Raw genomic sequence first — 27,334 nt, 5'->3', positions numbered from 1 at the left:
TTTATTTATTGGGGCATCTGGGTGGCTCAGTCTGTTAAGCATCGGACTTCGGCTCAGGTCATGATCTCATGGTTTGTGAGTTTGAGCCCTGCATCAGGTTCTGTGCTGACAGTTCAGAGTCTGAAGACTGCTTTGGATTCTGTGCCTCGCTCTCTTCCCTGTCCTTCCCCTGCTTGTGCGTGCTCTCTCTCAATCTCTCTCAAAAAATTAATAGAAACATTAAAAATACAGTTTATTTATATATTTATCTATTTAAAGAGAGAGCGAGCGCTTGCATGTGCGTGAGCGTGCATGCCAAGCAGTAGAAGAGGAGAGAGAGAATCCCAAGCAGGCTCTGTGCTGCTAGCATAAGGACCAACATGGAGCTCGAACCCATGAACCGCCAAGACCGTGACCTGAGTCGAAAGCCAGAGTCGGACGATTAACCAACTAAGCTACCTATGCACCCTAGTTTATAGGGCTTTTTAATACTGATGTCCAGGCTCTGAATCAGACTTACAGAATAAGGGTCTAAGAGAATAGTGGATAGGAAAACATGATTGCAACCTATCTACACATTCATTAAATCAGCCAGTACTCTGTTACCCACACAAAACTGTTTAAATTCTGTAGGTGACAAGTGTGCAGCCAGAGATCTCTGCTACCAAAAATCCTCTTTTGGAAACCAGTCTTGAGGGAGAAAATCTGTACAGAAAGATACCTGTATAATTTCATCACTGTTTATGATGGCAAAAAAATGAGAAACACCTGAATACTAATAACGGAATGATTAAAAAACTGTTGTATAGTCTAACTGTAGAATATTATCCAAATGTTCAAAATATATTAGTGCTGGGGCACCTGGGTGGCTAAGCTGGTTGAGCGTCCAACACTTGATTTTGGCTTAGATCATGATCTCATGGTTTGTGAATTCAAGCCCCAGATTGGGCTCTGTGCTATCAGTGAGGAGCCTGCTTGGGATTCTCTCTGTGCCCTGGCCCTACTCATGCTGTCTCTGTCTCTCTCCAAACAAATACATGAAATTTTTAAAAAGGAAAAAAAATTAAAAAAAAAAAAAAAAAGTGCTACAGCTACGGATTTTTAAGAAGGATCTATAATGTTATTAAATGAGAGAAGTACACTGTAAGTGATATCAATAATATTCAAAAGAAAAGCCCTGTGTTTAGACAAACAAGGAGAAAAGATGTGGAAGGCGGCCCCTGTTCAGCCTGTCAACATTTGTGACCTCAGCAGTTAAGAATAGAAAGGGGAGATAGAGGGGAGAGTATTGGTTTTCATTACATACTTTTTAATTTTTTTTTCATTGTTGGTAAGTAACATTAAATTTACTTATTTTTTAAAAGATTTTAGGGCGCCTAGGTGGCTCAGTCAGTTAAGTGTCCAACTTCGGCTCAGGTCATGATCTCATGGTTCATGGGTTCAAGCCCGGCGTCAGGCTCTGCGCTGACAGCCAGCTCAGAGCCTGGAGCCTGTTTCAGATTCTGTGTCTCCCTCTCTCTCTGCCCCTCATGCTCTGTCTCTCTCTGTCTCAAAAATAAATAAGCTATGAGAGAAAAAATTTTAGGATTTTATTTTTAAGTAATCTCCACACCCAGTGTGAAACTTGAACACACAACCCCAAGATCAGGGGTTGTGTATTTTATTTTATTTTAAACATTTTATTTATTTCTGAGAAAAAGAAAGAGAGTGAGCAGGGGAGGGTCAGAGAGAGAGGGAGACACAGAATCTGAAACAGGCTCCAGGCTCTGAGCTTGCAGTCAGCACAGAGCCCGACGCGGGGCTCAAACCCACAAACTATGAGATCATGACCTGAGCCTAAGTCGGCCGCTTAACCGACTGAGCCACCCAGGCGCCCCAGGGGTTGTGTTTTTTAGCAACTGAGCCATGAGGTGTCCCAACATGTTCTGAAAAAATATTAGAAATAAATGACTCATTTTAAACACAATAAAAAACAGAAAGGGAAACACAAAAGAAGAAAAAAGAAAGAGGGAAAGGCTTTATCGGCTCTTTATCAGTTNGGCTCCACACCCAGCGCAGAGCCTGATGCAGTGCTCAATCCCATGACGCTGGGATCATGACCTGAGCTAAAATCAAGAGACAATCAACTGAGCCACCCAGACACCCCTGTATTTTTTGATGTGCTGATAAATGCCATCAGTGATTATAAGCACCCTTGCCAGAATGTCAACACAGCTTGTTACCAACACGAAACACTGGCTCAACTGAAAGGACTTTCTAGGGAAAAATTCTAACTCTCCAATGATAATGTTTCTAATACCCTACACATCTACATATTTACCAAAATAATTTCTTTTTTCTTTTCTTTCCTTTTTTTTTATAAAATTTATTCAGGGGCGCCTGGGTGGCTCAGTCGATTGAGTGTCCGGCTTCGGCTCAGGCCATGATCACGTGGTTTGTGGGTCCAAGCCCCGCATCGGGCTCTGTGCTGACAGCTCAGAGCCTGGAGCCTGCTTCAGATTCTGTATCTCCCTCTCTCTCTGACCCTACCCTGCTCACGCTCTCTCTCTCTCTCAGAAATAAATAAAAGACATTAAACAAAATTTTTTAAATTAAAAAAAAATAAAATTTATTTATTTTGAGGGGCACCTGGGTGGCTCAGTTAGTTAAGCACCTGACTTCAGCTCAGGTCATGATCTCTGTACGGACACTGAGAGCCTGAAGCCTGCTTCAGATTCTGTGTAACCCCCCTCTACCCCTCCCCAGCTCGCATTCTCTCTCTCTCTCTCCCTCAAAATAAACATTAAAGGGGCGCCTGGGTTGCTCAGTCGGTTGGGTGGCCGACTTCGGCTCAGGTCATGATCTCACGGTTCATGGGTTCCAGCCCTGTGTCAGGCTCGGTGCTGACAGCTAGCTCAGAGCCTGGAGCCTGTTTCAGATTCTGTGTCTCCCTCCCTCTCTGACCCTCCCCTTCTCACACTGTCTCCCTCTCTCAGAAAGCTTTAAAACGTTAAAACAAATTTTTTTAAACATTAAAAATTATTTAATAATAATAATAAAGTTTATTTATTTGGAGAGAGAGAAAAAGAGAGAAAGCACACGCACGCAAGTGGAGGGAGGACAGAGAGGAGAGATGGAATACCAAGCAGGCTCTGCACCATCAGCACAGAGCCCAATGTGAGGCTCAAATTCACAAACTATTACATCATGACCTGAGCCACGATCAAGAGTCATATGCTTAACTGATTGCACACCCAGGCACCCCTCCAACATATTTTCACAGCTTTCTGAACTATAAAACAAATCATCAAAAATCAAAATCATCTAGACTACTTACATTTATGGGGAAAATGTATTCTACAGATTTGCAAAACAGCTCAAAAGAATTTCTACAACACTACCTTGGACTTTTTTTTTTTAATATAGAAATTTCCAAACAGATAGAAGTGTAAAAAGAAGGATTCTTTTTATTATTATTTTTTTTTAATGTTTTATTTATTTCTGAGAGAGACCGCAAGAGCAGGTGAGGGTCAGAGAGAGGGAGGGAGACACAGAATCTAAAACAGGCTCCAAGGTCAGAGCTAGCTGTCAGCACAGAGCCCAATGCAGGGCTTGAACCCACGAACCACAAGATCATGACCTGAACCAATGTCGGACGCTTAACCAACCGATCCTCCCAGGCGCCTCTAAAAAGAATTATTCTATGAACCACATACACATAACCCATCACCTCATTTTAATAACTATTAATACATGGCCAATTTTGTTTTATGTACACTCGATACCAACTTCCAGATTATTTACCTAGGCACTTTCTAAAATTAAATTTTAAAAACTATCTGGCATAGTGATTTTAAATTAATCTAACAAATCCACTTTTCTCTATTAATCTAGTATTAACATGCAATAAACCACCAAAGGCAAAAAAAATACTTCATATAAACAAAATTTAATAATCTACTGATTGTAGAAGAAGTCAACTTAGGTGTCTATTTACTTTTATTTAATCTTTACTTTCCAGAGAAAGAGAGGCACAGAGCATGAGCATAGGAGGGGCAGAGAGGAAGACACAGAATCTGAAGCAGGCTCCAGGCTCTGAGTTGACAACACAGAGCCCAATGTGGGGCTCAAATTCACGGACGGCAAGATCATGACCTGAGCTGAAGTCGGATGCTTAACCAACTGAGCCACCCAAGGGCCCCAACCTTAAATTTCTATATTTTATACAATTTATATCCAAAGAAACTGTAAAACAAGAGCGCATGTCAGAATAAGTTTTAGCACCTACCTTGTACTTGTTTTCCTCTACTGTGATTATTTTTATTTTTAGTTTGAGAGGGAGAAAGTGTGAGCAGGAGAGGGGCAGAGGGTGAGGGGAGAGCAAGAGTGCCAAGCAGGCTCTGCCATTTCCAGCGTGGAGCCCAATGAGCGGCTTAAACTCATGAACTGTGAGATCATGACCTGAGCTTAGTTGGATGTTTAGCAGACTGAGCCACCAAGGTGCCCCTGAGTGACACAGTCGGTTAAGCGTCCGACTTCAGCTCCCGTCATGATCTCACAGTTTGTGAGTTTGAGCCCCGCGTTGGGCTCTGTGCTTTCAGCTCAGAGCCTGGAGACTGCTTTGGATTCTGTGTCTCCCTCTCTCTCTGCCCCTACCTCACTCCTGCTCTCTTGAAAATAAACATGAAAAAAAAAATTTTTTAATATAAACAAACAAACAAAATAAATAAAAGTACCTTTAAAGAATTCTCCAGGATAGTCCGGAGGTGGTGATACCATAGGAGAATCCAGGTTGACAATAGATTTCATGACAATTTCCAAAGCGTTTCTTCCATACTGCAGTAAAGAACAAAAAAAAGTCAACCAATTCCAGCACTTGCTGCCCTTCAAACACATGACCAGCTAAGTGCTATAAAAACTACTACATATGATACCAAAGATTCAAAAAATAGCAGGACTTTATACTAGTTCACACAGAAGCACAAAGCAGATGTCCAATAAATAACTTCCCTTATTTCTGGAAATTCACACTCGATTCATTCACAAGTATTTATTATATTCCTATTTCCTAAAAGGAATGAAAATATGATTACACTGCAGAGTTGACCATCAAAGATTGGATACGGGAAAATCTGTGTCTTACAGGATGCTATCATTTTACAGCAAAAAGGTAAGAATAGGCAGTTTTAAGTTTTAAATAGTAATCACTTTCCCTTTTTGTTCACCAAAGATACTAGACACTGCCACAAATCTTCAGAGATGTGGAAAGCTGCAATGTACCTTATTATCAAAATTGAACCTGCTCAGATCTCTGGACTCTGTAGCTCTTCTGTCGCCGTGCGTGAGCGCCCCCTAGCAAGAGAGAAAGTTCCTATCAAGGCACAGAAGCCAGGTAACATTCACCATCTTTTACACACAACTACAAAACTTCAAAAACTTACCAAACTTTCAAGTCTTTTAGCAACAATAGAAGCAAATCTTTGTTCTCCTGCCAACTCAGAAATCAGAAACACATATTCGGGAGCAGTAACTTGGTTTGACCTGTGAGTCCGTCCTGTAACGACATTAAAAATACTTAACTGTTCCCTATATAAAAGTATTCTGAAATCTATTCCCAGCATTTTCACACTAAACTGGTATCCAGAAACCCTTAAGAGGAAAATTAAAGAATTTAACATTTGGGGCACCTCAGTGGCTCAGTCGGTTAAGCTTCCAACTCAGGTTATGATCTCATAGTTAGACTGAGCCCCGCGCTGGGCTCAGCACTGATACTGTAGAACCTTCTTAGAATTTTCACTTCCTCTCTGTCCCTCTCCCACAGTCTCTCTCTCAAAATAAACATTTAAAACAAAAAGAATGTAACTACTACTGTGATTCCCCAAAATGTACGAAATAAAAAAACACTGATTGAACAATATCCACATTCAGAACAATGCTCCCCCTTACAAAGGAACAGAAACTACCACAGAACCATCCAATAATAAACATATTATTACTTGGGTTAACCACAATGTTTGTGAAGTAGAGCTGCTCTAGATTCTTCCAAAATTGTTGTTTTTTAAATCATCAGGTCACAGGGACATGAAGGTGTAGGCAAGGGAAGAGTGATATGATATGCCTTCAAGCCACGGAGGGGTGAAAAGAACATGAGGTGGCAGGTGCTCCGACAGAGCCCACATACATCCTGAAGATCTATAATGAAGATATTCCCAAGGAACCTCATTCTTAGAGATAATGCCAGAAACCCCAAGAAATCCAACAGAAGTCTTTTACATTTCTTACAACAGTTAAGAAATGAATTCACGCATTCTAGATTTTAAGGTATAAGCAATACAAAATCAGCTCCAAAATTACATATACATGTTTTAAGGTATCTGACATTAAATATAGGTTCTGATATGTACACATTTCCCCAATGATCCGCAACTATTAAGTGATATTCAATGTAGAAACTCACCAAACTGCTGAATTGCTCTATCAGCACTCCAGGGTAATTCCAAAGTCATGTGAACTCGTCGCCTTTGATTTTTAGCTCTCCGATCTGCTTGTAATGAAATACCTGAGCTGGCAGCTTCTGAGATGATAGCAATATTCTGTGTCAAATGTAAGGAGAAAAAAAATAACCACCTTCGTACAAAGACAAGTAGGCAAGTTCCCTAAATAAATTTCTTAATTAGAGTACTAGTGGTCCACCAATACCTATTCTCCCCTTCTTCCTCAATTACACAACCCCGTATTAGGCAGGTATACGGCCGTCCAGAATCAAGACTGTATTTCTCACTTTCTGGTGTAGCTAATTGTGGCCATACTCCAGTAGATTGTAGGTGATATGAACATCTAAGAAATATCCTTCAAAGCCAAGAAGATGCCTTTCTCTTTTCTCCTCTCTGCTAGATGAAACGTACAGGTATCAGGATTAAATCTGAAATAGGTATCTTGAAAATGGAGGCCCACGTATTAAAGGAGTAAGACAGAAGAGGCATAGTCTTCAAGAAGGGTTAACAGTCCTGGTCTACATACTCAAACTGTACATGGAAGAAATTACCTTCTACCTTGTTTAAGTCAATATGACTTTGGATTTTCTGACACTTAACAGCTAAAACTAATTCCAACTAATACAATTCCTAATGCGTATGGGTATACATTCATGAAACAATGTACATAACTGGTAATAGCTCTTCCTACAATCTTTAAAACATGTAACATGAGCATTTAAATATATAAGGGGGCACCTGGGTGGCTCACTCAGTTAAGCATCCAACTCTTGGTACTGATTCAGGTCATGATCTCACGGCCGTTGAGACTGATCCCCATGAAGGACTCCAGGCTGATAGCAGAGAGCCTGCTTAGGATTCTCTCTCTCTCTCTCTCTCTCTCATCCTACTGTTCATGTGTGCTCTCTCTCAAATAATTTTTTAAAATATATATATTTCTAAAAGATGACTTTGACAGTGGTAACTATCTTCAATATTTTTATTTGCAGAGGCATAAAAATTCACCGAAATATAAAGAAAAATGTGGGTAAAAATTTAAGATTTTATTCTACCTTTTAAATTAAGGAATTAAGTTTAAGTGGTACTTCTATTCTTTAGCAATCTCATCAGCAAATGCTTATGGTAATTCCAACTAAATGTGGAAGAACTAATCTGAGAATCTAAAAATTGACTGATGGTCACTTAACAGTAAAAGGCTATACAAAGAGCCTATAGAGGCCACCAAGGTCTGTCTCCACAGTGGTGAGGTATGCAAGCCAAACTACATGTCATTCAGGGTACTCATCCTAATGTGACATGGCACAGCGGTAAGAATCAGCAAAACCAAAGGACACTAGTCATCTGGGTATGTGTAAATGTATTTCTCAACTCAAAATGAGACTTAACACTAGAGAGTAGCATTAGTTGTGAAGCCACTAAGATGACCTGAGAGAACACAGTATTTTCATATTCTGATTAAAAATTTAGACAGCCTCCAAAGTTATTAAGATCCACATCTAATTTTGTGCACAATAGAAAATACTATATTCAATTTATGAGAAAATAATGAAAATGTGTAAAATGTGCAGTGATTATGTGCAATTACTAAAAAATACAGAACATTCAACACAATGTCTTTTATTTATTTTTAAAGTTTATTTACTTTGAGAAAGAGAAGGGGGGGTGTTAGAGAGGGAAGAGAGAATAACAAGAAGGTTCCATCCTGGCAACCCAACACAGGGCTCAATCCCACAACCCTAGGATGATGACCCGAGCTGAAATTAAGAGTCGTAAGCTTAACCAAATGAGCCACCCAGGCGCCCCCACACATAATTTATTTTAAAAGAAAAAACACAAAAAACCCTAAATAGTATAGGCAGTGTTCTTTTCATTGAAAAACATCCCAGGAAAACATACCTTATCTCCATCCATAAATCTTTGTTTTTCCGTGATATTTAGTATTTCCACAGGGACATCAAGCTCAGATCTTGACTCATAAGATATGCTTCCATCATCATTGCTTACAACCCTCCCTTTGCGGCCAGTCATCTGAAAAACCAAAGTGTCATGACAATTAAGGTACCTGATTAAGGTGCAGGAAACTCAGGACTCCTTCATTAGAGCAACTTGGTGGGAGACGGAAGGGGATGATGAAGCCAGCACATACTGTGCAGCCGGCTGTGGGGGAGAGAACGCTGCAACACAATCTCTGGTTTGTAAAAGTTCAGATGCCAACAGAGAAGGCAGATGTGTGGCAATGATCACAAAGGCTGCATGACAGGTGCAGTAACAGATCAATGTGTTGAGTAAACACCAGACACTAAGGATAAGAATTCACTGACTCTAGAATGACAAATAGAGAAAAGGATTCTAAGATCTAAGAGAATATTAGACACATTATTATGATATCCAAAAAGCACTCATTCTACAGGATTTTCGAAGTGGCCAAAAGGGGGAAGAAAAAAAAAAGACCAAGAAGAGGCATATAGCTCTGATCGAGTCATATTTACCTCAGCAACATTCTCAGGGCCACCAAGTTCATCAATAAGTTCATCCAGGGTGTTAGGAGGGAGGTCTTCAGCTAATTTTTCTAGTTTATCAAGTAGGTCTTTCTTCATCTGCTGGGCTCTTTCCACAGCATCCTGACTTGTTATAAGGCTGTTGTTACTGTTGGTGTTACTGTTGGCTAGATAAAGTACATTTGTTAAAAAAAAAAAATCAGTACCAAGTTCAAATATGTTTTGTTTAAAAAGTACATTTCAAGGACAAAGCAAGCTTCCTCTTAAGATACCTGGTGCACTGTTAGGAGTAGGCAAAATTACTGGTGTAGATGAAAAACTAGGCCGTTTTGATCCAAGACCTGATGCTAATAAGGCACTTTGAATAGAATCTGGATCTATACTTTTCCTTTTTTTTTTATCTTTGTTTTTCTTGTGATCTTTCCTGATTAACCAGGGATCTGAAAGTTAAGAAAAGAGGTGTCAAATCATTTGTAAATGAAGCAGAATCTTCAAAGGCAACAACACTTGAATTTTCTGTATTAACTAGTAACTTAGAATTGTCACCAACTACAGTGATCCAGTAGTACGTCCAATATACCATAAGGTACAAAACCATAGTTTGAGGATAAAAAGCAGTATACAAAATTGAGGCCACCATCTCCCATAAATGAGATAGACTACCAAAAGACAAACAAGCTTGGGAATTGTCTACAAAACAAAGAGTGTACAGTGACTTGTACTGCACAGGAAAAAAAAAAAAGGTTTTAAAACAATATCCCATTTCAGAAACAGAGAGAAGTATCTTTTAGTCTGTATTTAACCGACACACTTACCATCTTCGTCATCCTCACTAGACTCATCTCTGAATGGGTTGAAGTCATCGTCATCCCCAGAACTCATGTTTTTCGAGCTCTCATAATCACTTTCTTCATGATCAGATGCATCAGATTCACTCCCACTGTCATCAGAACTGCTACCAGTAAGGCCACCTACTTTTCGTGCTTTTTTGGCTTCTCGAGTTATTTCTTCACCTACCCTCAAACCCCAAACAAGACAGTCAATCCAAACACCCTGTTCTAAATATCCAAAATATTACATTTACCTCATGAGTTATTCAAATGAGAAACACAAGAGGGGGCGGGGCACCTAAGTGGCTCAGTCGATTAAGCATCCGACTTTGGCTCAGGTTCCTAAGTTTAAGCCTGGAACCTGCTTCAGATTCTGTGTCTCCCTCTCTCTGAGCCCCTCCCTTACTCATGTTCTGCCTCTCTCAAAAAGAAACATTAAAAACATTTTTTTAATCAAATGAGAAACAGAAGAAAAACATTTTAAGCACATAAAACTCACAAATAATTGTTAACCGTTTTAGACTCCCATAAGAAATCAGGTTGAGTTTAATTATTAACAAGAAATGAAGCATGTCAATACAAATTCAAAACCCCCTTTAAATGTATACATTTCATAACAAATTCAGGACAACAAGACAAAACAGAATCTCTGGCATTTTCACAATCCAGTTGTGTATCAGGTTGAGAAAACAGACTTAATATTATAGGTTTATAGAATACTTAAAAAAATAAAATACCTTAAAAATAATTTATAGAATACTTAAAAAAAATCCAAAACATTTCAGTTTTTAATTTTTTTTTTTATATTTTTATTTATTTCTAGGAGAAAGAGAGAGAGAGAGAGAGGGACAGCGTGAGCAGGGGAGGGTCAGAGAGAGAGGGAGATACAGACTCTGAAATAGGCTCCAGGCTCTGAGCTGGCAGTCAGCACAGAGCCCGACGCGGGGCTCGAACCCACGAACCGCAAGATCATGACCTAAGCGAAAGTCGAACGCTTAACTGACTAAGCCACCCAGGTGCCCCTATAACACTTCATTTTAAAAGTCAAACAGGGGAGCCTGAGTGGCTCAGTCGGTTGAGCGTCCGACTTCAGCTCAGGTCATGATCTCACAATTCGTGAGTTCAAGCCCCGCGTCAGGCTCTGTGCTGACTGCCAGCTCAGAGCCTGGAGCCTATTTCAGATTCTGTCTCCCTCTCTCTCTGACCCTCCTCTGTTCACACTGTCTCTCTCTCTCTCTCTCTCTCTCTCTCAGAAATAAATAAAACATTAAAAAGAAAAAAAAATCAAACAAGATGCTGATTTGAATTATCTTACTGAATATTCAGAAAAGACATTTGAAACAAATAATTAAAAGTTCACATATTAATGATATACATGGTAAGAACACAACTCAGGAAAGGGAAATGACCATGCAACCATTTAAGAGGTCACTGATTCTAAAACAGAGCATTACTTTTTTTTGCCATTACCGTAAAAACTGTTGCCAATTACGATAACCAACTCACTTTCAAGCATTTTAAAAATGTAGGGGAAGCTGGGTGGCTCATCGGTTAAGCATCTGACTCTTGATTTCAGCTCAGATCATGATCCCTGAGTTGTGGGTTTGAGCCCTGCTTAGTATTCCCTCTCCACTCTCCCTGCCCCTCCTCAGCTCAGGTGCTTTGTCTTTCAAAATAAACATTTTAAAATGTAAAAAAACTGTACTTCTTTGGACAGATAAAAAAAATTAGGGTTCGAGTGTCAGCCACTGTATTTAGAATACACAGTATCACAGACATTCCAATGGAAGTTATCACCGTTCTGGAGAGAGACTTTGAAGTTAACTTTTTTTTTAATGTTTATTTTTTTTGAGAAAGAGACAGAGAGCAAGTAGGGGAAGGGCATAGAGACAGACACACACAGAATCCGAAGCAGGCTCCAGGCCCTGAGCTGTCAGCAGAACCCAGCGCAGGGCTTGAATTCACGAACAGTGAGACAATGACCTGAACCAAACTCAGACGCTTAACCAACTGAGCCACCCAGGCGCCCCAAGATGTTTAACTTCTGAAAGCCAAACATCTCACTAACCATCTAAACACAAGCTGAAGTTTGCATATTATAAAATATCTAATAAGTACTGAGTGTATTCTTAATAATTAGACCATAAATTAACAAATGCCTCTTCAAAGACTATAGAAACACCATATGCATGTGTGCATATGCAGGTGTATCAATAACAAGGCCCAGACTTCACTTTTCATGTATTGTCCGCTAGCTATTTGAACCTGGGAAGATTCCTTAGCCTCTTAATGTTTCTGTGCCTTAGTGACCTCTGTCTAGAAAACAAAATATAAGACCTATCTTCACATGGCCCCCTTGTGCGTTAAATGAAACAATGTTATGGCCAGTGCTTAATATAGTGCCTAGGACTAAATTGTTCAAGCCCTAATTTAAAACAGGGAGTTATTTGTGTGTTCAAATCTACACAGGCAACAGTGAAAATATATAACCACATGCCAACTTAAGGAAGGCAGCTCAATCCTAAAATATAGCTGCTTCAAAATGCTCAAATTCACTCTATTTTCAATATCATTTAAAGAAAAGAACCTACCTTTCCGCTTCTTCACTTTATTTTCTTTACAAGGACTATCTCTTGGTGAACTATTGTTACTTGGAGCTGTCAAGTCAATTCCTAACAAACTATAAAGTTTTTTCCGGTCTGGAGCAGGGAAGTGTTTTTCAATTAGTGACTGCAACACTCCTCTGTTTACAGGAGAGAAAAAGTGACAATTAGTGGGTCAGTGTGCCAAATAGTTTATCATATATAAAGTCTTACTGAATATATTTTTAAATCTATGTCTTAAAAAGTAAATACTGTATACTTCATTCAGTTTTACAAAATATTGATAATCCAGCCAACATAAATTTAATATTCTAGGCCAAGGCTAACTGAAATATAGTTCAAGCCAAGCATGCAAATTTTACATTTTCTAAAAAGTAAAAGAAAAGTAGATTTTTAAATATTTTTTAATAATATACTTCAGGATATATTCTAGTACTATGTATCAGTGTATCATTTCAACATTCAATCATGGAGATGTAACATATATACTTTAAGTCGATGAATGAAATCTGGTGTTTATATTCACAGCATATATCAATTTGGACTAGCCATTGATAGGTACGTGTGACTAGCTCCTACCGTTTTAAACAACACAGTAATAGGCATATAATTTCAGAAGAAGACGGACTGGTAGGTGAATGTTTTGCTTTTAGAAGCAGTTTTGGATTATATCCATCTTAAAAGGAACCACTCAAATATACTGCCTAAAGCAAAAGAGAGTAGGTGGGGCAAAGGTTATTTTGCTAATTTTACTACTATAGTTAGTGGGTAGGGTAGGCAAATAAACCGAGAAACAGTGTCTAAAAACTTCTTTCTAAAACTCTTTTGGAATATCCCATGACTGTCTGCAATTTTCATACTACAGATACTAAACTGGAACAAACTCCACTTATTGTTCGTGTGGATAATGGTAATTTCAAACACTACAAAGCTGAAACTAAAACTGAAATTAACCCAAGCTGTCACACATTTCCAAGATCTACAAGACAAAAGTCATACCCTTCCATTAGTCCAAATACTGGGCAAAATACTGTCAAAACGCTTAACAACTGAGCATTTGTATGTTGTCTTCCAAAGGATATACTGTCATGGATATGCACAGAACTGTAAAAACTAAGATCAGAAAAACTTTAAATACGATGAATCAAAACTTTTGCCTCCAGGAAATGCCAACACTTAAAACTAATCTAAAAAAAACTTAAAACCAAAAACATTACTTGGCAGTTGAAACGAAATCATTCAATTCGCCTCCACCCTCCTCCAAGGCTTCTAATGTCCTAGCTTCTCCTGTCGACTGCAGACCAATGACAACACACTGGAGAGAAAAACAGACTTATAAATAAAACTATGCATGTGGTTTCTTAAGACATATTTTAAATATTTAGTTAAGAAAGAGGATTTCAAACAAGAATGACCCATTACTGTACATGTGTGCTCATTTATTTATTCTGTATATATCTGAGGCATGCTATGTGTAAAAAACTTAATCAGGAAATAGGACTACAGCAGTGGACATAATTGAAGCCCCACCCTCAGTTCTTTGTGCTTCAAGTAAATCTGTATTTTGCTAAAAAGAAAAAACCGTATAGCAATAAATACCCTCATGTCATCAGTAGTTATATCTATGGATGACCAAATTACAGTGGTTTATTTCTATATACTCTTTTAAGCTATCTAAATTCTTTATAAACAAGTATTACTTTTATTATTTAAAAAATGTATAAAGTCTGAAAACTTTTTCAACTCTCAGAAAGAGCAGGATTTATAAGCAGAAAGCCTCAACGCACAGAAGACTAGAGAACATAACCAAAGAATAAATAATCTACTAATGTGTTCTTCAACTTACTTTTCCATTCTTTATTTCTTCTCGAGCTAGTTGCACAACCCTTTTAACTTTGGATGCTATGCACAAGTATTTGAAAAATCTCTGGTGAGCAGACCAGAACTGACCCCACATGGATTTCTTCATGCGTTGCTCAGCATCAATCAGATCTGCAGCTTGCTGAAATCGCTCTCTGGCTATGACCCACTGAAGACACACAATCAACATTTTAGATATTTCATCTAGGAGTGTGAATTATTTAAAAATGACAGATTTGGGGCACCTGAGTGGCTCAGTCGGTTAAGCATCCGACTCTATTTTGGCTCAGGTCATGATCTAACAGTTTGAGTTCCAGCCCTGCATCAGGCTCTATCTACCTGGACAGCATGAAGGCTGACTGGGATTTTCTCTCTGTGTCTCCCTCTCTGTCCCTCCCCTGCTGGTGTACTTTCTCTCTCAAAAGTAAGTAAACACTTGTAAAAAATGACCGATTCAAGTAATGTTAGATGCAAGACTACTTAACTTTAATAAACCATCTTCAGTAGCTTGGGAAGCTCCAAACAAATGCTTTTCAGGATGTTCACAGAGTTGTCTCCAAATTCTTCTTAGCAACCAGTCTTTTTAGGGAATAGTTAAACTGCAATTTTAAAACTATGTAACTTGGGGCACCTGGGTGGCTCAGCNTCTTCTACTTGTACTGTTTCTCCCTCTCAAAAATAAACATTAAAAAAATTTTTTAAACTATGCAACTTAAATAAATGGCTTTTTAAAAAGTCCATGTATTTATTTAAGTGATCTCTACAATAAATGTGGGGCTCTAACTCATAACCCTGAGGATTGAGTTGTATGCTCTTTGACTGAGCCAGCCAGGCACTCCATTATAAAAAGCTTTTTTATGTTGTTTTATTTATATTTCTTTGAAAGAGAGAAAGAGTGCGTGCGCAAAGGGAGGCAGCGGGGGAGAGAAAGAATCTTCAGCAGGCTCCACACCCAGTGTAGACCCTGATGCAGGGCTCAATCCCACAACCCTGGGATCATGACCTTAGCTGAAATCAAGAGTCAGACGCTCAACTGACAAACCGCCCAGGCTCTCCAATAGCTTTTTTTTCCCCCTAATAAATTACTTTCACAAAGAGATAGTTTAGAAAATAAAGGAAGGAAGGATCTGGCGATTTATCTGTTGTTTTAAGCAAAATATACTCCTGTGGGCTGAGAGATATTAAAAATACTAGGAATTAAGAAAGAACTTCTCACCAGCTTGACTGCTTTGTTATACATTTTCACATAGCTCTGAGAAAGAAGAACTTCCTCAATTTTGAAGGTCACTCCAGTGAAGCTCAGCTGTCGAGCAATGTACATTCCTCTAAGTTTCATATCCATAGCAACTATTTCCATGGCACCAACACCTCTGAATAAAATTAAAACACACAGTAACTATCATTAAATATAGTAGGGCTTTAATATAAGTGGAAAAGGTTTTAGCAGTAACACTTCTTTTTAGACTGCGACTGAGAACAAACAGCATCTACCGTAAACTGCATTACCTCCGTTCTACTGCTTGGATAAAATCACTGAATTCTCTAAATGGAGTTCCCTCACCCCATATCCCAAGACGGTTCATATAGGCCATGTTTCGTGGTTCAGAAGCACCTGAAAAATCCCAAAACAAAACATGTTGTAGTTGAAAAAATAACCCACACATGTATCTTTCAAATAAACTAACAACTCACCAGTAGCACTAGCGTAAACCACTCTGGCCTTCGGCAATTTGTTCTGAAGCTCTAACACGGCCAAGCCGGTCTTGGTTGGCTTTGAAGAACCAACAGGACATAAGTTTTTTGCTTTATGGCATTCATCAAACACGATCTGTACACGATGGATTAAGGAGCATATCACAGTAGCAAGTATTTCTAATCTTTAAGGATGATTTAACTTTTATTTCCTTAAGGTCCTGGGAAACATCCCAAATTTCTGGGGTAGAGGAGTGGGCCAAGTTCAAGATAATCAGGAGGGGAGAGTTGCCATGGATAATAAACCCGAGTATGAACCTTTTAAAATAACACCAACATACCCATCATCGAGGTTTGTAAAACCTGTAATTTTTACCTTATTTGCCTCAGACTCCTTTTCCTTTAAGAATACAAACATAAATGAAGCCCTCATGTGCCCCTCTCCGATATAACCCCTCCCTCTCAAGTCTGAGGCAACCACTGATTTGGGTATTTGTATTAACCAAATATTTAATTCCTGATTAGAATGGAGGAAATGATCCACCACACAGGCAATTTTGGGAAATTCTCTAAGTAGAAATACATCTGGTAACTAACTTAATCAGCATTTCAAAAACTGGCATTTCTCATGCAGGACAGCAAATGGGTTTGTAAATCACCAAGTTCAGTTTTTTCCCCTTAGTCTTCTCAAGTGCTCTACTATATAAATATGCACTGTGAATCCCCAAAAGAGGAATACAGTATTCATCACGTCCCACACCTCTCAACATTTCCTTAAACCAGGAGCTTACATACTGGCCTCCTATATGGCAGCTACAAAACAGAATCAACTTTCTTACCCCTTGGACACTGAGCAATCATTAAAGCTCTCATCCCAGCAATTTCAGTTAATCTCAGGATGTAGTTTTCCAAAGGTTTATTCTTACATTCACTTTTGTGTCATTTAAAAATATAAAAATGGGGCGCCTGGGTGGCTCAGCAAGTTAAGTGCCTGACTTCGACTCAGGTCACAATCTTGTGGTTTTTGAGTTCGAGTTCTGCGTCAGGCTCTGTGCTGACAGTTCAGAGCCTGGAGCCTGCTTAGGATTCTGTGTCATCCCCACTCATGCTCGGTCTCTCTTTCAAAAATAAATAAAAACATAAAAAAAACATATATGAACATTTATTGCAAAGGATACCACTCCATCGAAGTCATCACCACACCAATGCAGAAGTTGTTTTAATCGAGTTTTGTATTTACCACCAGACTGACTTTCACCGATAAGGGAAGAATAGGTAGCAAAAATAACACCCTTTTTCACACTCCCATTATGTTTGGAAGAAATTTTTCCATATTTAAACTAAAAAAAAGAAAAAAGAAGTTATAAATACACTTTTCTTTCTGAAACATTTATCTTACCCAAGCTCCTATAGCAGAAAACTGGTGGTTCCATCATGGGTTTTAGGGAAGTCAAAGGACCCCCTAAGGTCATACACACAATTTCTTCTACATATATACATACACACATGTGCCATTGTATGTACGTATGTATATATGTACATACACACACTTCATGATATAAGGATTCAGTTTTCATCAAAGTCTCAAAAACCTTTTTTTGAGAGATAGCTCGCCCTGCTGGTAGGGGAGGGGCAGAGGGAGAGTAAGAGGCTCTTAAGCAGGCTCCACACCCAGCAGGGAGCCACCCAGGCCAACTCCTCAAAAAACTTTTATTGACACAAAAAGATTACAACGGGGCCTGGGTGGCTAAGTCAGTTAAGCATCCTACTCTTGATTTCAGTTCATGTCATGATTTCACCACCATGGAAATGAGCCCCACATGGGGCTCTGTGCTGGGCATAGGGTCTGCCTAAGATTCTCTCCTCCTCTCTCCCTCTGCCCCTCCCCCACACACTCTCTCAGTCAAAAACAAAGCAAAACAAAAAACCCAAAGATTCTAAACCGAACTCCCCTCCAAGAATAAAGTAATGACATTCATTCTATGAATATTTATTGTGCACTTACTATATGCCAAGTCACTATAAGTCCTGAGTCATATATAACGAACTACATTCAATAGTTAATATGCCCTTCTTCAATTATACTGGCTCAAATCAAAAATATTTCCAGATGCCAGTTACAGATGTTTAGTTTCGAGCTGTGAGCTATCAATTCAAGAACGAGTACTTTACCTACCAATCCACTCAGTCATACCTGCCCAAAAAGCCAATGATGAGCAGAGCAACACTGAACTAATTTGGGGCTCACATGGAATGTCTGTATTTACTTATTTTCAAAAGGCTAACAGGGAGGCACTTGCAGGAACCAGGTGTGTCTATTCTACCCTGGTAACTCCAGCAGTTGGTGCATAAGAGGAAGTCAGTAAAAATTTGCTAAATGAACATTAAGATTCTTACCACATTAGACTGCTTTACATATTTACCCACATTTTCTTCCACTTGATAGTACTGTTCTGGCATAAATGCCGGTATAGACAGCCAAATCTACTGGACATACAAATATCAGTCTCCAAATTTCAACAATTCTCTATGTGCTGTGATGGGCACACTACCTGTCCACACAGCTTTACTACATTGCACCCTTGTACACACAGTTGTGAGTTTCAGCCATATAAAGTTAACTCAGAAACAAAGAGCAACACTGAAGACTGAGAATAAACTCCGCAACAACAGAGACAAGGCCTATTTTGTTTGGCACTACACAACCATACTGGGCATAGTAGCTCAGGTACAGAATCCAGAACCCAACAAGAATGGCCAGCCCTCAACTAATGCTCCCTGTAAAATAACTCATTTGATCCTCATAATTCTACAAAGTAGAAACTGTTATTCCCATTTCATAGATGAATCAATATTTACTGAATCACTAACTGAAGAGAAAACTTTCATACCTTATTTAATGAATGAACCAAAATGTTTTTTGCTCCAATATCCCTCAAATCTCTTTCAGCATCATACTTTAAATCATTTGAGACACTGAACCTGCCACATAAAAAAGAAAAAGAAAAACACACAAATTAAATGCAAACTCCCATCAATCTAGCAATATTCAGGATAAATAACACCAGGCCTTGACACTTAAAAAAAATACACCTACTCAGTAAAACCCATCTCATGTGCGTACATAATTATGCACAAAGGCAAGCTTCCACGGCCAGTCTTTGGCACTTACTTACCATAATGCTCTTTTTCTACTCAACAAATAATTTTCATAGATGATTCCTGCTATCGTCCTTCCTTTTCCTACACCAGCACCATCACCTATTAAGAAGCCAGCACGATCTCCATTAGGTAGGAATGTTTCATGTTGCTGAAAAAGAGAAGTCGATAATTAGTTTACTCCTTTAAATACCTTAGTGATCAGTCTTTCAAACAGGAAGATATTAATGTTATCTGTGTATACAAATGGCATACACTTTGGCTTAGTATGAATATTTTCTTTCTATTTACCATGTATTCTTTCTTTCTACAGTCACATGCACCAGGTAACTGAAATTAACAAACTGATTGATGAGGATTCTCCCATCATACCTGTTTCAAAACTTGCAATGTCAAATACAAACTTTTAACCACACATAAACATGGAGAATGGTCAGCTGTTCGGCCATTTCTTATTTTACAGAAATGGAGTATGACAAATCCTCTCAAGCACACTAGCATAACTCTAATTCCTGGTTTTAAAAGCTGGTACTACACCCATACAACAATACCACAATTTATTCAAACACTCCCAAGGATGTGGGCTTTTTTAAGTCTTTTCCAGCATTCAACCACGAGGGTTAAAAAAGCTGTAACACACAGTTACACACACACACAAGTCAACCACCCACCCACCCATCCATCTCCTTAATATATAATATTCTCAATCTAACAGTTCTGTCAAATAGATTTTCAATAATGGAATTGTTAGGTCAAAGGATATATGTTATTTTTTCAAACAAGCTCTACGCCCCACATGGGGCTTGAACTCATGACCCCAAGATCAAGAGTTGCATGACCCCAAAGCCACATGACTGAGCCAGCCAGGTGCCCTAGGATATATGTATTTTTAATTTTATACACATTCCAAAAAGGCAGTAACATTGGTCACTTCTACTAGAAACACACCCCCTGAATCCATGCTACCTGAATCCATGTTAATTTTCTAACACATGAAACTTCTATAAAAATCACATTCACAAGTTTTTCATGCAAGGAAAACTTAACTTTTGCATTAAAACAACTATATTACATGTACCAGGATTCAAAGATAAATATCATATGTAGCTACAAAATATTATTGCTTACCTGGGCTGCATATGTAATTGCCTCAAGTTGTAATGCTGATAACCAGCCATTATCAATGGTTTCTTCAGAAATGGATGTTTTATACCAAACATCAGGAGGAGTAACACTGGATAAAGAACTAGTTTCCACTACAGCATCTGGGTGACGTAGTCCAATTTTTACTAAATGAAAATTTTTAAATACTTAATTTTAATTTTTCTAGGTAATAACACTTCCAGTTTTATATAACATTGCCATATTTTTCCTATTACAGAAAACATAAAAGTAAATAACTATACACTTCAGGATTCTATAAAGGCATTGATAGGTAATAAATTACTATTTAAATTTGACTAAAAGGACTTGTTTATCAAATACTTATGCTTTAAACAGAGACCTGCTGATTAAAAAAATCTAGAGAAATAGGAACTTGGTTCATACCACTAGGTTCTCCAATAGCAACAAACACAATCCTAGATTTGGGAATTTATTTGAATGAATCACTCACTTGCATCAGTGAAACAAAAGTTTGGAATGTAATTTTATCTTGAAAGGTATTTTAATGGAAATCTTGGCTATAAAATTAAATAGGAACTAATTCCCCAAAATGCATTATGTGAACAGCTTTAAATAGAGGTCAGCAAACCTTTTCTATATATAGTCAGACAGTAAATATTTCCAGCTTTGCAGAGGATCTTGTCTGTTATTGAACACTGGTGTTATAGCAGTGTAAAAACAGTCATAGCCAATAAACAAACAAACTCATGGGCATGGTTATGTTCCAATAAAACTTTATAAGAACAAGCAATATTCCAAATTTAGCTTGATTTTGGTTTAAAGGGCCATGGATAAACTTTCAATCCTTTTATGAAAACTATTCTGGGTGGGAGGGGGAAACTAGCCATTTCAGATACCACAATCTGAAGATGTTTAAAAATTTATGTATGTATGTATTATTTTTAAGTAGATTCCACACCAAAGTGGGGCTCAAGCTCATGACTCTGAAATGAAGAGCTGCATGCTCTTATCGACTGAGCAAGCCAAGTGCCCACTAAAGTTCATTTAAAAAAAAATTACTTGGGGCGCATGGGTGGCTTAGTCGGTTAAGCGTCCGACTTTTGCTTAGGTCATGATCTCGCGGTTCGTGGGTTCGAGCCCCGCATCGGGCTCTTTGCTGACTGCCAGCTCAGAGCCTGGAGCCTGTTTCAGTCTGTGCCTCCCTCTCTCTCTGACCCTCCCCTGCTCACGCTCTCTCTCTCTCCTAGAAATAAATAAAAAACATTAAAAAAATTTTTAAAAATAAAATAAAAAATAAAAAAAATTACTTTTACTGTATGTTCACTAACTTGATTTAAATTTAAAAAAAATAAAATAAAATTTAAAGGTGCCTGGGTGGCTCAGTTAAACGTCTGACCTCAGCTCAGGTCATGATCTCATGGTTCGTGGGTTTGAGCCCCACATTGGGCTCTGTGCTGCTCAGAGCCTGTAGCCTGCTTCAGATTCTGTGTCTCCCTTTCTCTGGCACTCCCCTGCTTGTGCTTTGTCTCAAAAATAAACAGTAAAAAAAAAATGAAAAAGATAAAATAAAATAAAATTTAAAGAAAATTTTTTCTTTTATTTCTAAAGTTCATTTTAGGGGCTCCTGGATGGCTCAGTCGATTAAGTGTCTGATTAAGTGTCTCTTAGTTTTGGCTCAGGTCATGATCTGACAGTTAATGAGATTTAAGTCCTGAGTTGGGCTCCACTAACAGCCTGGAGGCTGCTTGGGGTTCCCTCTCTCCCTGTCTCTGTCCTTCCCTTGCTAGCTCTCTCAAAATAAATAAATAAACTTAAATAAATAAATAGAGGCACTGGGTGGCTCAGTAGGTTGAGCGTCAGACTTCAGCTCAGGTCATGATCTCATGGTTCATGGATTCAAGGCCCCATGTCCAGCTCTCTGCTCTCAGTGTGGAGCCCGCTTCAGATTCCCTGTCCCTCTCTCTTTCTGCCCCTCCCCCTCCCACTCACCTGCATGCATGCTTTCTCTCAAAAATAAACATTAAAAATAAATAATTTCTTTTTAAATGACCAAAAAATTACAGGATCTTGAAGTCCATACACAGTTGGTAAACAGATTCTTTAGTTCAAGCAGTAATATTAGTGGCTTTTTATAGAAACTCAGAGTACATAAAAGATTCTAGCCATATGTATATATTTTTCACTTTATCACCACCATATAATGAGAAAGTGAACTTTTTTTTTTTGAGAGAGAGAGTACATGCTCAAGGGAGGGGACAAAGAGAAAGGGAGAGGGAAGAGAGAGAGAGAGAGGGAGGGAGGGAGGGGAGAGGGGGGAGAGGGAGGAGGGAGAGAGAGAGGGGGAGAGAGAGAGAGAGAGAGAGAGAGAGAGAGAGAAAATGAATCTTAAGCAAGCTCCATGTCAAGCTGGAGCCCCACTGGGCTCGATCACACAACCATGAGATCATGATCTGAGCCTAAATCAGAAGTCAGGTGCTTAACCGAATGAGTCACCCAAAGTGAACATTTTTGTACCAAAGGTAAAAACTATTAATTTTCAATCTGACATAGTGGCCGCTAAATAAATAAATCATGATTGTTGTGGCAAAAAGGGAGATATGTTAATGTACACCACTGAAATAACACATTGCATTTCCTAGATCCCCATGCTTTTGTTTTGTTTGCATAAAGTATACAAAGCTAAGGTACAGATTTACATCTCTACAGTTTACTATGATTTTATACTCACTGCTGACATGAGCGAAATTAACTTGAAACAAAATAAACCCCAAGCTTTCTTACTCTTAGTTTTAAAGGACTTCAACCCGAAACAATTTTAAGTTGCTGTAGGAAAAAATACACCAGTGAAATTTTCACCTAGATATTTTAAAACCTATAATAGTTTAAAACAGAGTATAAGGCTCATACTTGTCAAATTCCAAGGTACTCAATATTGATAGATCCTAAGAGATAATAATGTGTGTAGGAAAGTTACTCAAGTTCAAAAGGAACCCAGAAGTCTTTCATCATCTTGACAAATCCCAAAGACATACATTTTATTGGCATATACTCGGCATAGGTTTCTGCATGACCCATTTCTTCTTCATCTTCTTCCTCTGGTTCATCTTCCTCTTTCACAACAGGGACCTTCTGTAACACAGAGCACAATCAGAGACTAGAGGTCCAGCCAACACACAGAAAAATTCCTCTGTAGGAATACTAGCAGTCTTCAGTCTTGGAAATACAACATTCTTCTATATTTCCTCAAACCTGGATCATACTTTCGTTCTTCCATGCTTCTCTGATAAGCAAAGATAATCCGTGCCCTACTCTCAGCTCTAACACACCACTGAGTCACCACAGGGCTCCACCTTCCTTCTAGCCACTATCTGCTCAAATTACTTTCCCCTCTGCCTACAACCTTCCCTATTGCCCAGAACTCTTTCTAACCTCAGTCCTTCATATCAATTCCAGGAATAGAAGGACCAAAAGGTTTAGAGAGAAAGATGGATGAGCCCCAGCAGCTCATCCTACAACCTCAATGGCAGAAACTGTTGAAGCCATACATCCCACTCTCATTTCAGTGCACCTTCATGTCACTTGTCTTCTCTCCTTTGGACACTGAAACCAAAACCCCAGAGAACTCTGGATTTAAAGGTTCTTCTGAAGGACAGAGAATTTACTTCGGATATCTGTGTCTCCACAGACACAACAACAATCACATATAAGAAAGCCGTATCACGTGGGGCACCTGGGTGGCTCAGTTGGTTAAGTATCCGCGTTCAGCTCAGGTCATGATCTCACGGTTTGTGAGTTTGAGTCCCGAATGGGGCTCTGTGCTGACAGGTCGGAGCCTGGAGCCTGCTTCAGACTCTGTCTCCTTCTCTCTCTGCCCCTCCCCTATTTGTGCTCTGTCTTTCAAAAAAAAATAAAAGTAAAAAAAAAAAAAAAAAAGTTAAAAAAAAAGCCATATCACTTACTCTCTAAACCTGGACACATGTGAAAATGAAATGGGGAGCTATTAGTAAGTACACCAAGAAAACTGGAATAAAGCCAGACTATCCTAGGCAACTTGCATGAATGGTTACCAGTCACATGTTCCTTTCTTTCTTCACAGAATCTTAAGCGGGAGAGGTAGGGAGAAATAGGGAAAAAGAAAGACCCTGAACAAGCCTCTTTTCACTACAAGTAAAACCATCATCAAAGATATTTATTAATGTGCTTGTTCAAAAAAAAAAAAAACTATAGAGAAAAAGCTGTGAAATCCAGCGTATCCAGAAAAGGAGGAGGAAAAAAAAAAAGAGAGAGAGAGAAGCCAGTCAAGGCCTACAGCCAACGCCAAGGATAACAGAGCTTTGGAAGGTGAGGGCAGGTTCTTCCATTTCTTTTTATTTTGTCCAGAGTTATGGTGGCACACAGACACTCCATAAAAGTGGGAAGGAAAAGGGAGAAGGTAGATAAACATCCAATCAACATCAATCCATGGAAGCCTCAGGAAAAAATCCCCAAAAGTTCCCAATGTTCTTAGAAAGTATGCCAAAATAAAACTCAATTTCAGAAACTGGAGACAAAATGGGGTTGGCAAAGATACACATATAAATCCTCCTTCTGCTGTTAGTGTATGTGGCCTCGTGAAAATTACTTAAATTCTGTGTCCTCCCAATCCCCACTTCAGCCCTTTCCCACCCATCAAATAAGAATGCATACTATATACCATGCTCAGTGGGTTGAGCTTCTGACTTTGGTTCAGGTCATGATCGCACAGCTGTGAGTTCGAGCCCTGTATCAGGCTCTGTCCTGTCAGTGCAGAGCCTGCTTCAGATCCTGTCCTCTCTCTGTTCTACCTCCACTCATGCTCTCTCAAAAATAAATAAAACATAAAACGTTTTAAAAAAATGGATACAGCCCCCTTCCTTCTCCATCTTATCTTCCCATACATGAATTAAAACAAAGCAAAAAAACCCACCAACCACCAACAGTGTAATTGGAAGACACTGTCTGGTCACAAAATCCAGGGAGAGACACGTAAATTTCAAAGCCAATAAAATGGAAACCATGGGTCACCAAGCTTCGGGTCAAGGAGATAAATGAGGGGGAGCAGGGAGACTGTGGTATCTAGTGAATAACCTGCCCAACATACAAAGTACGTGCTCCCAACTAGGAGCCTGTTTAACTAGGTGGGGAATGTGGGCCCAGGGTCGTCAGGTACTCCTGTTTTCAGGAGAACCTGGAAATTGGTATTTTTATGTGGTAGCAACAAATTCAAACTTTTTCAAAATAGTGTGGAGGCCTACCCAACAAAACACATCTGTCAACTGGCTTTGGTCCATAGTCTACCAGTTTCCAATTACTACATATATATATATGGTTGGTTTTTGTTTTGTTTTGTTTTTAAAGTAAGCTCTATGCCCAATGTGGGGCCAGACCTTAAGACCTCAAGATCAAGGGGCGCCTGGGTGGCTTAGTCGGTTAAGCGTCCGACTTTCGCTTAGGTCATGATCTCACGGTTCGTGGGTCCGAGTCCCACGTCGGGCTCTGTGCTGACTGCCAGCTCAGAGCCTGGAGCCTGTTTCAGAGTCTGTGACTCCCTCTCTCTCTGACCCTCCCCTGTTCACGCGGTCTCTCTCTCAGAAATAAATTTAAAAAATATTAAAAAAAAAAGAAAAAGAAAAAAGAAATTAGGCCAAGGACCATAGCAATATTTATAAAAAAAAAAAAAAGACCTCAAGATCAAGAGTCACATGCTCAACTGACTGAGCTAGCCAGGCACCAGTTTTTTTTTTTGCTTTTGTTTTTTTTAGGTTTGTTGATTTTGAGAGAGAGAGAGAGAGAGAGAGATCATGAAGTGGGTAGGGGCAGAGAGAGAGGAAGAGAGAATTCCAAGCAAGCTCTTCACTGTTAGTACAGAGCCTGATGCAGGGCTTGACCCACAAGCTATGAGATCATGACCTGAGCCGAAGTCACTCTACTAAGACAACCCTGTGCCCCTCTTTTTGTTTATTTTTGAGAAAGAGAGAAAGCACCTGCAGGGAAGAAGGAGAAGGAGACAGGAGTATCTGAAATGTGCTTTGTGCAGAGTGCCCCAGGCAGGGCTTGAACTCACAAATCGTGAGAACATGACCTGAGCTGAAGCCACCCAGGCACTCCCTGTAAGATGTTTCCTAACTGCAAGGACAATGGAGAACTTTTTGGCATATTATGGGCAAACATAAACTGGACTGGGAACCTGAGTACGAAATACATTAAAAAAAAACAAAAACAAAAACAAAAACACACAACCTTGGGGTGCCTACGTGGCTCAGATGGTTAAGCGTCAGACTTGGGCTCAGTCATGATCTCACAGTTCACGGGTTCAAGCCACGCATGGGGCTGTCTGCTGTCAGCACAGAGCCCGCTTGGGATCCCCTGTCCCCCACTCTGCCCCTTCTCCGCTGGTTCTCTCTCTCAAAAATAAACTTAAAAAAAAAAAGAAAAACGCAATCTTATTTTCTAAAAGTCAATTTGCATGTTAAGTTGCTGGCACATAACCATTAAGTAAACTGGGTCCTGCCAGCTTTCACCCTCCTAGTCCCTGTTCAAAGCCTCAGGTACAGATGGCTGTGCTCTCTCTCCAATTCCTTATTCCATCCCCAAGTCTTATTAACCCTCTGGTATTTTTTAAAAATGTTTTTNACGCTTAACCGACTGAGCCACCCAGGCGCCCCAATTCTCTAGTATTTTTACATGTTCTTTTTTTCTTTCCTCTCATCTTGTTCCCATCATTCTCTTTGTAGTCCCCCAAGTTTAATTTCTTAACACTTCCCTTCTGGAGTAATTAACCAACCTTCCAACCTGCCTCTTTTCCCCACTGAACTATCCCGAGTCACTAACAGGATCCTCCACTTCCAGTGGCCCTCACTGGTGCTGCACCATCTGAATCTTTCAAACTCAACTCAGGACCCTCCAAGGTGCCCAATCCAACTATTCCAACTGCCTTCTGGCTTACAGTCATCTGAACACATGGCCACCATCTCCTCTGTGCCAACCAATGCGTTAGCTCCCTTCCTAAAATGAGCTCTTATAGTCTCTTCAAACTCAACACCCAATCTCCATTATACCTCTGCCACAGAACAAAATCTTCCCAGGCCATTTGAGTA

At 39.3% G+C, this 27,334-nt stretch overlaps 1 protein-coding gene across 4 annotated transcripts in view; it reads right to left on the bottom strand.

The window, feature by feature from the left end:
* The window catches only part of SBNO1 (strawberry notch homolog 1), a 55,658-nt gene that overhangs the window by 11,798 nt on the left and 16,526 nt on the right, over window positions 1-27,334 (bottom strand). For 3 of the 4 annotated variants that reach the window (XM_077748084.1, XM_077748083.1, XM_077748085.1), the window contains 19 exons: window positions 23,252-23,348; window positions 20,223-20,383; window positions 19,112-19,245; window positions 18,827-18,917; window positions 17,114-17,275; window positions 15,936-16,071; window positions 15,750-15,855; window positions 15,460-15,613; window positions 14,230-14,412; window positions 13,601-13,698; window positions 12,372-12,523; window positions 9,766-9,963; window positions 9,223-9,390; window positions 8,942-9,117; window positions 8,349-8,480; window positions 6,416-6,551; window positions 5,400-5,512; window positions 5,239-5,310; window positions 4,695-4,794 (listed from right to left, as the gene is read on the bottom strand). In XM_077748084.1, coding sequence (XP_077604210.1) covers window positions 4,695-4,794; window positions 5,239-5,310; window positions 5,400-5,512; window positions 6,416-6,551; window positions 8,349-8,480; window positions 8,942-9,117; window positions 9,223-9,390; window positions 9,766-9,963; window positions 12,372-12,523; window positions 13,601-13,698; window positions 14,230-14,412; window positions 15,460-15,613; window positions 15,750-15,855; window positions 15,936-16,071; window positions 17,114-17,275; window positions 18,827-18,917; window positions 19,112-19,245; window positions 20,223-20,383; window positions 23,252-23,348 — 2,569 coding nt within the window. The remainder of the gene's footprint in view (window positions 1-4,694; window positions 4,795-5,238; window positions 5,311-5,399; window positions 5,513-6,415; window positions 6,552-8,348; window positions 8,481-8,941; window positions 9,118-9,222; window positions 9,391-9,765; window positions 9,964-12,371; window positions 12,524-13,600; window positions 13,699-14,229; window positions 14,413-15,459; window positions 15,614-15,749; window positions 15,856-15,935; window positions 16,072-17,113; window positions 17,276-18,826; window positions 18,918-19,111; window positions 19,246-20,222; window positions 20,384-23,251; window positions 23,349-27,334) is intronic. The other variant, XM_077748086.1, reaches the window with a different exon arrangement.

Source organism: Crocuta crocuta, unplaced genomic scaffold (genome assembly GCF_008692635.1).
Source record: "Crocuta crocuta isolate KB4526 unplaced genomic scaffold, BGI_CrCroc_1.0 scaffold29, whole genome shotgun sequence".
NCBI lineage: Eukaryota > Metazoa > Chordata > Mammalia > Carnivora > Hyaenidae > Crocuta > Crocuta crocuta.
The sequence above is the reverse complement of the archived record's forward strand: the minus strand, read 5'-3'. Positions and strand labels throughout refer to the sequence as shown.